The sequence below is a fragment of the Amblyraja radiata genome, chromosome 3 (genome assembly GCF_010909765.2).
Source record: "Amblyraja radiata isolate CabotCenter1 chromosome 3, sAmbRad1.1.pri, whole genome shotgun sequence".
In the NCBI taxonomy this organism is placed as follows: Eukaryota; Metazoa; Chordata; class Chondrichthyes; order Rajiformes; family Rajidae; genus Amblyraja; species Amblyraja radiata.
Genome location: NC_045958.1, coordinates 101,060,167 through 101,072,197, shown reverse-complemented (window position 1 = coordinate 101,072,197; position 12,031 = coordinate 101,060,167). Strand labels below are relative to the sequence as shown.

Below are 12,031 nucleotides of genomic sequence, written 5' to 3'. Positions count from 1 at the left end.
CGGTTTATACCAGCATCTCCCTACACAGGATGCTTTTATTTGCTGCGTGCCTGGAATAATTTGCTGAATGCCATTGGGAGGTCACGTTGCAGTTGTATAAGACGTGGTGAGACCGCATTTAGAATATTGTGTTCAGTTCTGGGCACCATGTTATAGGAAAGATATTGTCAAGCTTAAAAAGGGTTCAGAAAAGATTTACGAGGATATTGCCAGGACTAGAGGGTGTGAGCTATAGGGAGAGGTTGAGTAGGCTGGGTCTCTATTCCATGGAGCGCAGGAGGATGAGGGGCGATCTAAAAGGTGTACAAAATCATGAGAGATGTGGATCGGGTAGATGCACAGTCTCTTGCCCAGAGTAGGGGAATCGAGTACCAGAGGACATAGATTCAAGATGAAGGGGAAAAGATTTAATAGGAATCCAAGGGGTAACTTTTTCACACAAAGGGTGGTGGGTGTATGGAACAAGCTGCCAGAGGAGGTAGTTGAGGCTGGCACTATCCCATTGTTTAAGAAACAGTTAGACAGGTACATGGATAGGACAGGTTTGGAGGGATATGGACCAAGCGCAGGCAGTTGCCACTAGTGGAGCTGGGACATGATGGCCGGTGTGGGCAAGTTATGCCGAAGGGCCTGTTTCAACACTGTTTCACTCTATAACTCTTTGTTGAGGAATATAATAATTCAAAGGAATAATCCCACGTGCAAAAAATAGGCAGTATTATATAACAGGATTTGATCTTGAAAATATAATCACTACTTAGCATAACAAGTGTTGGTGATTTTGAAAATGATAAGGAAGATCTGTCTAAGATGTTTAAAAAGGAACTGCAGATGCTGGAAAAATCGAAGGTAGATAAAAATGCTGGATCAACTCTGGGTGAGGCAGCATCTATGGAGCGAAGGAATAGGTGACGTTTCGGGTCGAGACCCTTCTTCAGGCCGGTCTCGACCCGAAACGTCACCTATTCCTTTGCTCCATATATGCTGCCTCACCCGCTGAGTTTCTCCAGCATTTTTATCTACCTTCTGTCTAAGATGAGTAGGTTGTGATATGGTTAACCCTGGCGCTCACATACTGGGGAAGCAAATGGCCAACATAGAATGTCAGGCTTCACAGCACAGTTTAATTTAAAAAAAGTTCAAACTAATTGCCAAAGAAAAAAAATAGAAGTTTTAAATCCATTCAAAAAAGGTTGAGGGGCAGATTATGAGTGCTCTGAGAAAAAGCAGCAGATTTTGGCAGGACTGCAAAACCCTCTGGGGGTGGAGCCCATGTTATCATAATATATCAGTGTGGTGTGCTACTTAACTAGGTGGACTTCAGCTGAGGATATTTCTAATTATCGAAACCTGAATGGCTGCTTTGTGATTGTTTACGACGCCACACTGCTTCCTTTAAGCTAATGGGTTTTCTTAGTCTGCTGATGAAACACTTTTTTCATTGTACTCTGCAGAGTGATTGAGAGTTTCATTAACTTTTGTCTGCTTCTGGGAGTAAACAACATATTAGAAGCGATGGCAAGATAATTTGGACATTCTATCCGTGAGCTCTTGAGTCTGATTGTGGTGTCAGCGAATACTTGATCTCACTCGCTCACCTTTTTGCTGAATTCTATATGAACAAATGAATGAATGAATGAATGAATGAATGAATGAATGAATACTTTATTGTCACATGTGACAAGTCACAGTGAAATTCTTTGCTTGTATACCCAAGGTATGCAAATAGTCACCACGTAAAGTGCACTTACAAAGTCACAAAGTACCCCCGCGGCACGTCTCCCTTTGTTCTTCGCCCCCTCCCACCCCTCACACTGGGTCCCCCCTTTGTTCCTTCCCTCGGCAGCGGCGTCCTCACTTCGATGTGTCCGTTCTCGTCCGTCGGCCGGCGCCACCACCGACCGCCGCACCGACCTCTCCACTATCCGTCGGCCACGGGCTCCGACCCGCAAGGTTCCGGCCTCGAGTTCCCCGCGGCCCGCCGGGAGGCGTCTTTAAATCCATTACAGGCGATTTTCTTCTCTCCGCCTCTCCCCCCCCCCACCCACGTTATGGAGTGATGGGGGGTATATTTCCTCTCGGACTCTAGTGTGGCGCCATCTTGGAGCCGAACCACTTTGGTCTCGAACCGTCGTTTGTCGAGCTCGAGCTCTCGTGTGATCTGGGTGGTCAGCTGACAGGGTGCAGCAGACGACGGAGCTAATCTTCACTTGGCAGTCAACGCGTTAACACACCTTGCCCTTTTGAACATATTAAACTGAGTGTTCAAATATTAAACTTAGTGTTTATACAACACGTGAACCTCTTCATTAGTGTGATAATCTACATTTTCCCTTCTCTTTCACTGCTGTAGGTAATATGATGAAGATAAATCCCCAGGAGAGGACGAGTATAACTGAGGTTGTGAACCAGCTGCAGGAGATAGCTGCTGCGAGGAATATTAATCTGAAATCTCCGATCACAGAGGTAAGAAACTCGTGTCGTGGTTGTCAGTTGGTGGCTCACTCTGCTTGAGAACAAGTGTAGAGTTCTCATTTGAATTTGCCAGCAGTCTCGTAGATCAAAAACATTGCATTTAAACTGCTATTATTATTTAATATTTACGAAGGGTCTCGACCCATTCCTTCTCTCCAGAGGTGCTGCCTGTCCAGCTGAGTTACTCCAGCTTGTTGTGTCCATCTTCTTTTATTTAATATTTAGTCATTATCAAAATGCATCTGACATTTATTGAACCTGCTGGTCTCGACCCGAAACGTCACCCATTCCTTCTCTCCGGAGATGCTGCCTGTCTCGCTGAGTTACTCCAGCATTTTGTGCCTATCTTCAATGTTCCTACCATTGGGTTGCAAGCTACCCAAGCGGAATATGAGGTGCGGCTCTTCCGTTTGCATCTGGCCGCACCCCAGCAGTGGAGGAGGCCAAGGGCAGAATGGTTGGCATGGGAAAGGGAGTTGGTGGACAGGGCGCATGTGTTTAGTATCACTGGTCTATGCTCGGTTGTGCTGATGCAGAGGAGGCCACAAGGTGAAAGGTTTGTTGACCTGTGTATGCTGTGATGTTTCTGATCCGTTCAAGAGTTTTTTTTTTTTGTTGTTGTTTTTTTTTGTTTATTTTATTAAAGTTAATACAGTACAAAACAATACAGTGGTACCTAATTTTAGGTGCCAACTATGTCATAACGTAATACATTCTATGTATAACCTCTAGTTTTATGTTTTTGAAAAGGAAGTAAAAACAACAAAAAAAATATAGAGAAGAAAAAGAGGAAAAATAGATAGTAGAAAATAGAAAAACGTGAAGTGTGTATATAAGAAAAGAAAAAATAGAAAGTAGGAATAGGAGGAAAAGACCCTTAAAAAAGAAATTTTCAAATCTTTATTCGGAGATGTAAGTCTATCCAGGACCTGACCTGAAATCAGTAATATTTACGTTCAAGAGTTTAAGGGACATTTATTATCACATGCACCAATTGTTACAGTGAGATTTGAATTACCATACAGCCATATGAATAAAAAGAAGACAACACACGATAGACTTTAACATGAACATCCCCACACAGCGGAATCAACGTTTCCCAATGTGAGGGAAGGCAATAAAGTTCCGTCCTCTTCCTCTTTGTCCACCTGTGGTCGGGGCCTTCGGGCTCTCTCGCCGGAATGATCGGAGCTCCAGCGTCGGAAAGGAGAACACTCTCAGTGGCTTGGAGTTTTTGAATCGGCCACTTCTTATCGGAGACCGAGGCTCCCGAAGTCCACAGGCCGAGCTGGGCGGAGATTCGATGCTGGCGACTCAGGCAAGGGGTCCCAGGACTCCGCGAAGTTAAGGTCAGCATCGCCCGTGGCTGGAAGCTCCGCAAACCACAGCTCCATGATGTTAAACAGCCTGAAGCTCCACACGGCGATCGCCGGTAAGGCATCGCCCCGCTCCGCGATGGAATCCAGTGCTGCGCCGCTGCTGAAGCTCTGGCCGGTCGCAGGAAAGGTCGCGCCAATCCAGATGGTAGGCCGCGAGGGGAGGTGGGTGGGCGAAGATGTGGCTCGGAGAATAGACGCATCCTCAACCAGGAAATGACTGAGAAATGGTTTCCCCCTTCCCCCCCTCACACCCCCACATAATAATGACTAAAGGACCTCCAGAAATATACTTTCAGACAGACAAAAAATAACAAAAAGGATTAAAGGACAAACAGCTGCTGGCGAGGCGACTTGAAGTGCCCAACAGTCCTCTGCGATTATGGAGCAAGATGTCTTGTTCTCATGGGCAGTAATTTCCTTTAGACCCGTGCTTTCCAAGTCTCGCACTGTGTGCATGAACCCTGTACCAGGTTATGCCAATGATAAACTAATCCCATCATTTTTGTCCAATTAATCTTGAAAATTGGCAGCAGTTTAGTAGGTTGAAAAAAAATGCATGCTGTTATTTAATATTTAATAATTATCCAAATGCATCTGGCATTTGTTGAGCCTGCTGCTCGTGTGTGTTCTTTTAGCAAGTGAGAGGAGCTTGAATAGGAATTGCGTCCAATAGGTTGGGCGGCACAGAGACACAGCGGTAGAGTTGCTGCCTCACAGCGCCGGAGACCCAGGTTCGATCCTGACTGCGGATGCTGTCTCTCGGAAGAATGTACGTTCTCCCTGTGACCTGCGTGGGTTTTCTCCGGGATCTCCACTTTCATCCCACACTCCAAAGACGTGCAGTTTTGTTGGTTAATTGGCTTCAGTAAAATTGTAAATTTTCCGTAGTGTGTCGGATAGTGTTTGTGTACAGAGTGAGCACTGGTCGGTGCAGACTTGTTTCCGTACTATATCTCTGAAGTCTAAAGGTTGCGACCATTGGGCAAGATAGTGCTGGACTTGACTTGTTGTCTGCAGTGCCCTTAGAAACCTGCCTTTCCCAGACACGGACTGCGTCCGAAAGGGCTCTTAGGAGGCGGTAGATGGTGATGAGAGCTGAGATGGCTTGTTGCTCAAGGGCCTGAACCGCATGGCCGCCATTTGTGTGTCACGCTGATGGCATGCAAAGGTTTTGCACATCACAAAATCCTGGGACGCGTCGCGACGCCGATGTTGCTTAAATTACGCGCAAATGACGGCCAAGTGGGACAGGCCCTGACGACTCCCTGAATGTCTTGATGACTTTCAACAGCTTACTAGCGGCGGTCACTGTGGCGCAGCGGTAGAGTTGCTGCCTTACAGTGAATGCAGCGCCGGAGACCCGGGTTCGATCCTGACTACGGCTTCTGACTGTACGGAGTTTGTACGTTCTCCCCGTGACCTGCATGGGTTTTCTCCGAGATCTTCGGTTTCCTCCCACACTCCAAAGACGTACAGGTTTGTAGGATGGATGATCAGTTACTGAGTTGGATGATCAGCCATGATCATATTGAATGGCGGTGCAGGCTCGAAGGACCGAATGGCCTACTCCTGCACCTATTTTCTATGTTTCTATGTAATTGGTTTGGTAAAATGTAAAATTTTAAATGTTAAAATTGTCCCTTGTGGGTGTAGGATAGTGTTAATGTGCGCGGATCGCTGGTCGGCAGGGACCCGGTGGGCCGAAGGGCCTGTTTCAGCGCTGTATCACTAAACCAAAGTAAACTACTGTTAGAAGCAGTGTGCATAAATGTTTCTGTTGGAAGCAAGTGAAATATGGTTCACTCTGAAAACTGTTAAAACAATTTCAGCTTCAAGTTAACTAAAAACACCATAAAATACTGACATAATACTTGAAAATGTTCACTGTACTTGCGGTTCCCCACGGAGTTGGCGCCCTCACACTAACTTGCAGGACTTGCCGATGTACACAAACCTGCCCTGATGTGAGTTTGGCCTCTCTCCTCCTCTGTCAGTACTCCACTGCTTGCGCTTGACCTCTGGCTGATTTTGGACTTCTACACCATGCAGAGTGTGTGTGGAAGTGTGAGAGAAGCTGAACCTCAACAGCTGAAAGCTGCCAATCAACCCCATTCACGTATCAATGTTCAGTTTCTTTTCTCCATTGTGATTTAGAGGTGTAGAATTTGACGAGAAGTTTTTTAATCTTTGGAAAGGATTGTTTATGTATTTTTAAATTTTGGCCCATTCTGCCATTACGCCTGTGTGCTTATCTGTGTGTGTCCGTGTCAGTTTGTGCGTGTGCCTGTGTCTATGCGTGTGCCCGTGTCTGTGCGTGTGTATGTGCGAGCGCTTCTCTGTGTTTGCGTGTGTGTCCGTGCGTGTGCATGCGTATCTGTGCATGCCTGTTTGTGTCTGTGTCTGCGCGTGCCTGTTTGTGTCTGCGTGTGTGTTCGTGTCTGTGCATGTGTGTTCGTGTCTGTCTGTGTGCCTGCACCCGTTTGTGCTTGTCTCTGTGTGTTTGCGTCCGTGTGTGTGTGTCTGTCTGTGGACTCTGCACGATATGTTTATGTTCTCCATCTGTCATGAGTTCATTTTGCATCAATGTACAACTGGGCAAGGCATCCAAGCCTGGAGCAAGTTAATTTCCTGATGCGTTCCTATCATCATTCTGTCGCCATGTAGCTTCCTGGGGATCATTGTAATTTAAAACACGAGCAGTCCTCGGAAGCTGCTCTCTCATGCAGGAAGGTCACTGCTGATCCTGCAGCTATGTCACGTTCAAAGCCCCATGGCCTTTGCTTCATATAGTGCTCAAACATCTGTCAGCATTGGCCTAAATATTTTCAAAGACGCAGCATCTACATTTCGATGACGAAGGACATTTCTTGCCTCACTCATTATGGCTGACTTCCTATCCTGAACTTATTACCACAGGCTGCAAGCTCCCCTACCTGAGGAACAGTCTCTTAAGTAAAGTAAAGTAAAGTATCCTTTATTGTCATTCAGACTTTTCAGTCTGAACGAAATTTCGTGCCTTGCAGTCATAACATAGAATAAAATAACAAAACACACAATAAACACAGATTTAACATCCACCACAGTGAGTCTACCAGGCCCTCCTCACTGATGGAAGGCAAAAGTCTTAAAGTCCATGTCTCTTCCCTCCTTGTTCTCCCTCTGTGTTGAGGCGATCCAGGCTTCTGATGTTGTGACCCCGCCGGGTGATGGTAGGTCCCGCAGTCGAATCCGAGCTCCGCGAACGGGCCGGTTCAAACTCCGTGGCCCGGGGCGGACGAAGCTGCCACCCTCCAGTCCAGCGGACGAAGCTGTTGTTGCGGGAGCTCCGGAGAACCGGTCACCAACCTGGGACCTGCGAGCTCCCGATGTTGTCGTCCACTGGGCCCGCGGCTGAGTCCACAGGGCCCGCGGCCGAGCCTCCGAGGCTTCGAAGTCGGGTCGCCGCCGCCGCAACGCCACCACAGCCCCGAAGTCGGCCAGCCTCGCGTTGGTAAGTCCTGGCTCTGCCTCCGGAGCCTAGAGGTCGATCCCAGTTGGAGGCTGCCAGCTCCGCCATTAGGTCTCAGCGCAGATGTAGACGGGGAATACGACAAGAAAAGGTCTCATCCCCCCCGAAGGAAGAGACTAAAAACAAGTTTCTCCCACCACCCCCCACACATACACAACTAAAATAAACTGAAATAAACTAAAACAGCAGGACAAAAGAACAGAAAAAAAGAAAAGACAAATGGACTGCAGGCGAGCCGCAGCTGCAGGGCAGCTCCGCCACTTCCGGCCACCACTTCCGGCCACCACTTGGTAACAACTCTGTCGATTGCTTTGGGAATCTTGCACATTTCTTTAAATGGGGCGGCACAGTTGCACAACTGGCCAAGCTGCTGCCTCACAGCCCCAGAAGCCCGTGTTCGATCCTGACCTCGGTTGATATCTGTTTACACGTTCTTCTCGCTGCGACCGGTTACCTCCCGCATCCTAAAGACGTGGCTGGATTGCAGGTTAGCTGGCCCTCTGTAAATTGCTTGTGGCGTGTGGAAAGTGGATGCAAAAGTGGGATAACATGGAACTAGTGTGAACGGGTGATCGATGGTCGGTGTTGACGCGGTGGGCTGAAGGGTCTGTTTCCATCGTGTATCTCTAAAACTGAAACTCAAACAAAAACAATGAAATCACCTCTTCTTCAAATTCTGCTGTGTTGTTCAATGCTACTTCCCCCCCAACCCCTCCTTTCAAAGCAATTTAGTAAACTATGTTGGACCATTTCCAATGCATCTTTACAAAGACCAGGCTCGTGCTGAACACTTGTGCAAGAAAGAACTGCAGATGCTGGTTTTAATCGAACGTAGACACAAAATGCTGGAGTAACACAGCGGGACAGGCAGCATCTCTGGGGGGAAGGAATTAGTGACGTTTCGGGTCGAGACCCTTCTTCAGACTGATGTCAGGGGAGGGGGCGAGACAGAGATAGAATGTAGGCGGAGACAGTAAGACTGGTGGGAGAACTGGGAAGAGGATGGAGAGAGAAAGCAAGGGCTATCTGAAGTTAGAGAAGTCATGTTCATACCGCTGACCCCAACCTCCAACATTTTTGCCACCTTCAACGGGAACCCACTACTGGCCATATCTTCCCATCTCCACCCCTTTCGTCTTTCTGCAGAGACCGTTCCCTCCGATACTCCTTGGTCAACTCATCCCATCCCACCCACACCACCCCCTCCCCAGGTACATTCCCCTGCAACCGCAGGAGATGCAACACCTGCCCCTCTACCTCCCCCCTCGATTCCATCCAAGGGCCCTAACAGTCTTGCCAGGTGAGGCAGAGGTTCACTTGCACCTCCTCCAACCTCATCTACCGTATCCGCTGTTCCAGGTGTCAACATCTCTGCATCGGCGAGACCAAGCACAGGCTTAGCGATCGCTTCGCTGAACACCTCCGCTCAGTCCGTCTTAACCAAGCTGATCTCCCGGTGGCTCAGCACTTCAACTCCCCCTCCCATTCCCAATCTGACCTTTCTGTCCTGGGCCTCCTCCATTATCAGAATGATTATTTATCATTATTTTGCTTGGGCAGCTTACACCCCAACGGTATGAACATTGACTTCTCTAACTTCAAACAACCCTTGCTTTCCCCCTCTCTCCATCCCCTCCCCCTTCCCAGTTCTCCCACCAGTCTTACTGTCTCCGACTACATTCTATCTTTGTCCCGCCCCCTCCCCTGATATCAGTCTGAAGAAGGGTCTCGACCCGAAACTTCACCCATCCCTTCTCTCCAGAGATGTTGCCTGACCCGCTGAGTTACTCCAGCATTTTGTGTCTATCTTCGTGCTCAACACTTTTGGAATTATGACACTTTGTCATATGTACCTGGGTGCAGTAAAATTCTTTGTTTTACATACAATACACAAAAGTACACGTTGAGTCGTCACGTATCTGGTGCCAATAAAGTTACAAAAGTACCCACTAGGGTCAGAGGTGTAGGAAGGAACTGCAGATGCTGGTTTCCCCCCTGAAGATAAACACAAAATGCTGGAGTAACTCAGCGGTCAGGCAGCGCCTCTGGAGAGAAGGAATGGCTGATGTTTCGGGTCGAGACCCTTCTTCAGAGTCCAGACAGTATCCCTGGGGAAAAGGAATAGGTGACGTTTCTGGTCGAGACTTCTTCAGACTCACATCTATTGCTCATCGATTGCACACCATTGTTCACATCTGTTGTCTCAATGTGGATGGAACTGTTTTCATTGCTTGACTACAATATACTTTACTAGTTAGGAAGCATTTTACTGTCATTTATATGCCAAATTACAATTGTGTGCAACCATTAGTTTGGAGTGGAAAACCTTGGAAGAACCTTGTGTCCAGGGATTCTTGCAGCTATGATCGTGAATCGTCCCATCTTGTGTTATTAAAAAATGGATTTGATTATAGAAAGATAGAAACATACATAGAAAGATAGAAACATGCATAGAAAAATCGAAACATACTGCATTTCCCGGCAATGAAGACGCACCCCCAATTTAAGTTCCTAAATTTTGAAAAAATTATGGTGGGACAGGATCATGGGTTGGCAACATCGCCTGCGTGCCCTGCGACTGGCTGCAGTTCCCAGATCCCTCGCATTCCCGGGACTGGCTGCAGTTTCCAGTTCCCTCGCGTCCCCGGGACTAGCTGTAGCGCCCTGAACGCCTGCGAGCCACGGGACTGGCTGTAGCGCCCAGGTCGGTTCGCTTGCCCCAGGTCTGGCTGTTGCACCCAGGTCGGCTGTGTGCCCCGCGAATGGCTGCAGTTCCAAGATCTGCTCGCTTGCCCCAGGTCTGGCTGCAGTTCCCAGGTCGCCTGCGTGCCACGGGACTGGCTGTCGCCCCCAGGTCGACTGTGGGTCCCGCGAATGACTGCAGTTCCCAGGTCGGCTCACTTGCCCCAGGGCTAGCTGCAGTTTCCATGTCACCCAGAGAGAGAGCGAGCCCGGGACAGAGCAGCCAGCCTTCCGCCCAGTAGCTACCCGCCAACCACCACCTCCACTGGTTGCGCCTGTGCCGAAGGACACCGTGGCTGGCTAGCCGGCGGGCCGGCAGAAGGCACTGAGGTGGCGGCCGGTTCCGCTGTCCAGTCCCGGTGGCCGCTTGCAGCCACCCGAGCTACTTCCCGCCGCGGCAACAATGCGGTGGCTCCGCGCCCGGAGCGCCGCGGCAGCAGTGAGTGAGTGAGTGGCTGGCATGATCCCCGACCCCCTCCTTCTCAGCAGTCCTGCCCTCCCCGCAACTTGACCCCTGATGGCTTAGCCAACTTGTGCAGCCCAGGATGTGCTGACCCGTCCAGATCTCCACATGCTGTGAAAGGAACTCTTCTCCCCCCCCCCCTTTTACCGCCACTTCCCATTTTACAGCCGCTTCCCATCAGCTGCCAGCAATGAGGGATAGACTTGGCTATCCCTCAGTACAGTAACATCGTTCTTGATGTTGCTGTACTGAGGGATAGCCAAGTCTTTCTTTCTTGGCTAACAACCGAACCTTCGGCATCCAAGACAATGTAGGTCCCTTGCAGTCATAAACGGGTGAGTTGATCATGGGGAACAAGGATATGGCGGACCAATTGAATAACTACTTTGGTTCCGTCTTCACTAAGGAAGACATAAATAATCTGCCGGAAATAGCAGGGGACCGCGGGTCAAAGGAGTTGGAGGAATTGAGTGAAATCCAGGTTAGCCGGGAAGTGGTGTTGGGTAAATTAAATGGATTAAAGGCCGATAAATCCCCAGGGCCAGATAGGCTGCATCCCAGAGTACTTAAGGAAGTAGCTCCAGAAATAGTGGATGCATTAGTAATAATCTTTCAAAACTCTTTAGATTCTGGAGTAGTTCCTGAGGATTGGCGGGTAGCAAACGTAACCCCACTTTTTAAGAAGGGAGGGAGAGAGAAAACGGGGAATTACAGACCAGTTAGTCTAACATCGGTAGTGGGGAAACTGCTAGAGTCAGTTATTAAAGATGGGATAGCAGCACATTTGGAAAGTGGTGAAATCATTGGACAAAGTCAGCATGGATTTACAAAAGGTAAATCATGTCTGACGAATCTTATAGAATTTTTCGAGGATGTAACTAGTAGCGTGGATAGGGGAGAACCAGTGGATGTGGTGTTTCTGGACTTCCAGAAGGCTTTCGACAAGGTCCCACATAAGAGATTAGTTTACAAATTAAAGCACACGGCATTGGGGGTTCAGTATTGATGTGGATAGAGAACTGGCTGGCAAACAGGAAGCAAAGAGTAGGAGTAAACGGGTCCTTTTCACAATGGCAGGCAGTGACTAGTGGGGTACCGCAAGGCTCAGTGCTGGGACCCCAGCTATTTACAATATATATTAATGATCTGGATGAGGGAATTGAAGGCAATATCTCCAAGTTTGCGGATGACACGAAGCTGGGGGGCAGTGTTAGCTGTGAGGAGGATGCTAGGAGACTGCAAGGTGACTTGGATAGGCTGGGTGAGTGGGCAAATGTTTGGCAGATGCAGTATAATGTGGATAAATGTGAGGTTATCCATTTTGGTGCCAAAAACAGGAAAGCAGACTATTATCTAAATGGTGGCCGACTAGGAAAAGGGGAGATGCAGCGAGACCTGGGTGTCATGGTGCACCAGTCATTGAAAGTGGGCATGCAGGTGCAGCAGGCAGTGAAGAAAGCGAAT

General features: G+C 48.5%; 1 protein-coding gene across 4 annotated transcripts in view; it reads left to right on the top strand.

The window, feature by feature from the left end:
* The window catches only part of gak (cyclin G associated kinase), a 129,732-nt gene that overhangs the window by 38,510 nt on the left and 79,191 nt on the right, over window positions 1–12,031 (top strand). For all 4 annotated transcript variants that reach the window (XM_033018426.1, XM_033018425.1, XM_033018429.1 and 1 more), the window contains exon 9: window positions 2,354–2,466. In XM_033018426.1, the coding sequence (XP_032874317.1) occupies window positions 2,354–2,466 (113 nt within the window). The remainder of the gene's footprint in view (window positions 1–2,353; window positions 2,467–12,031) is intronic.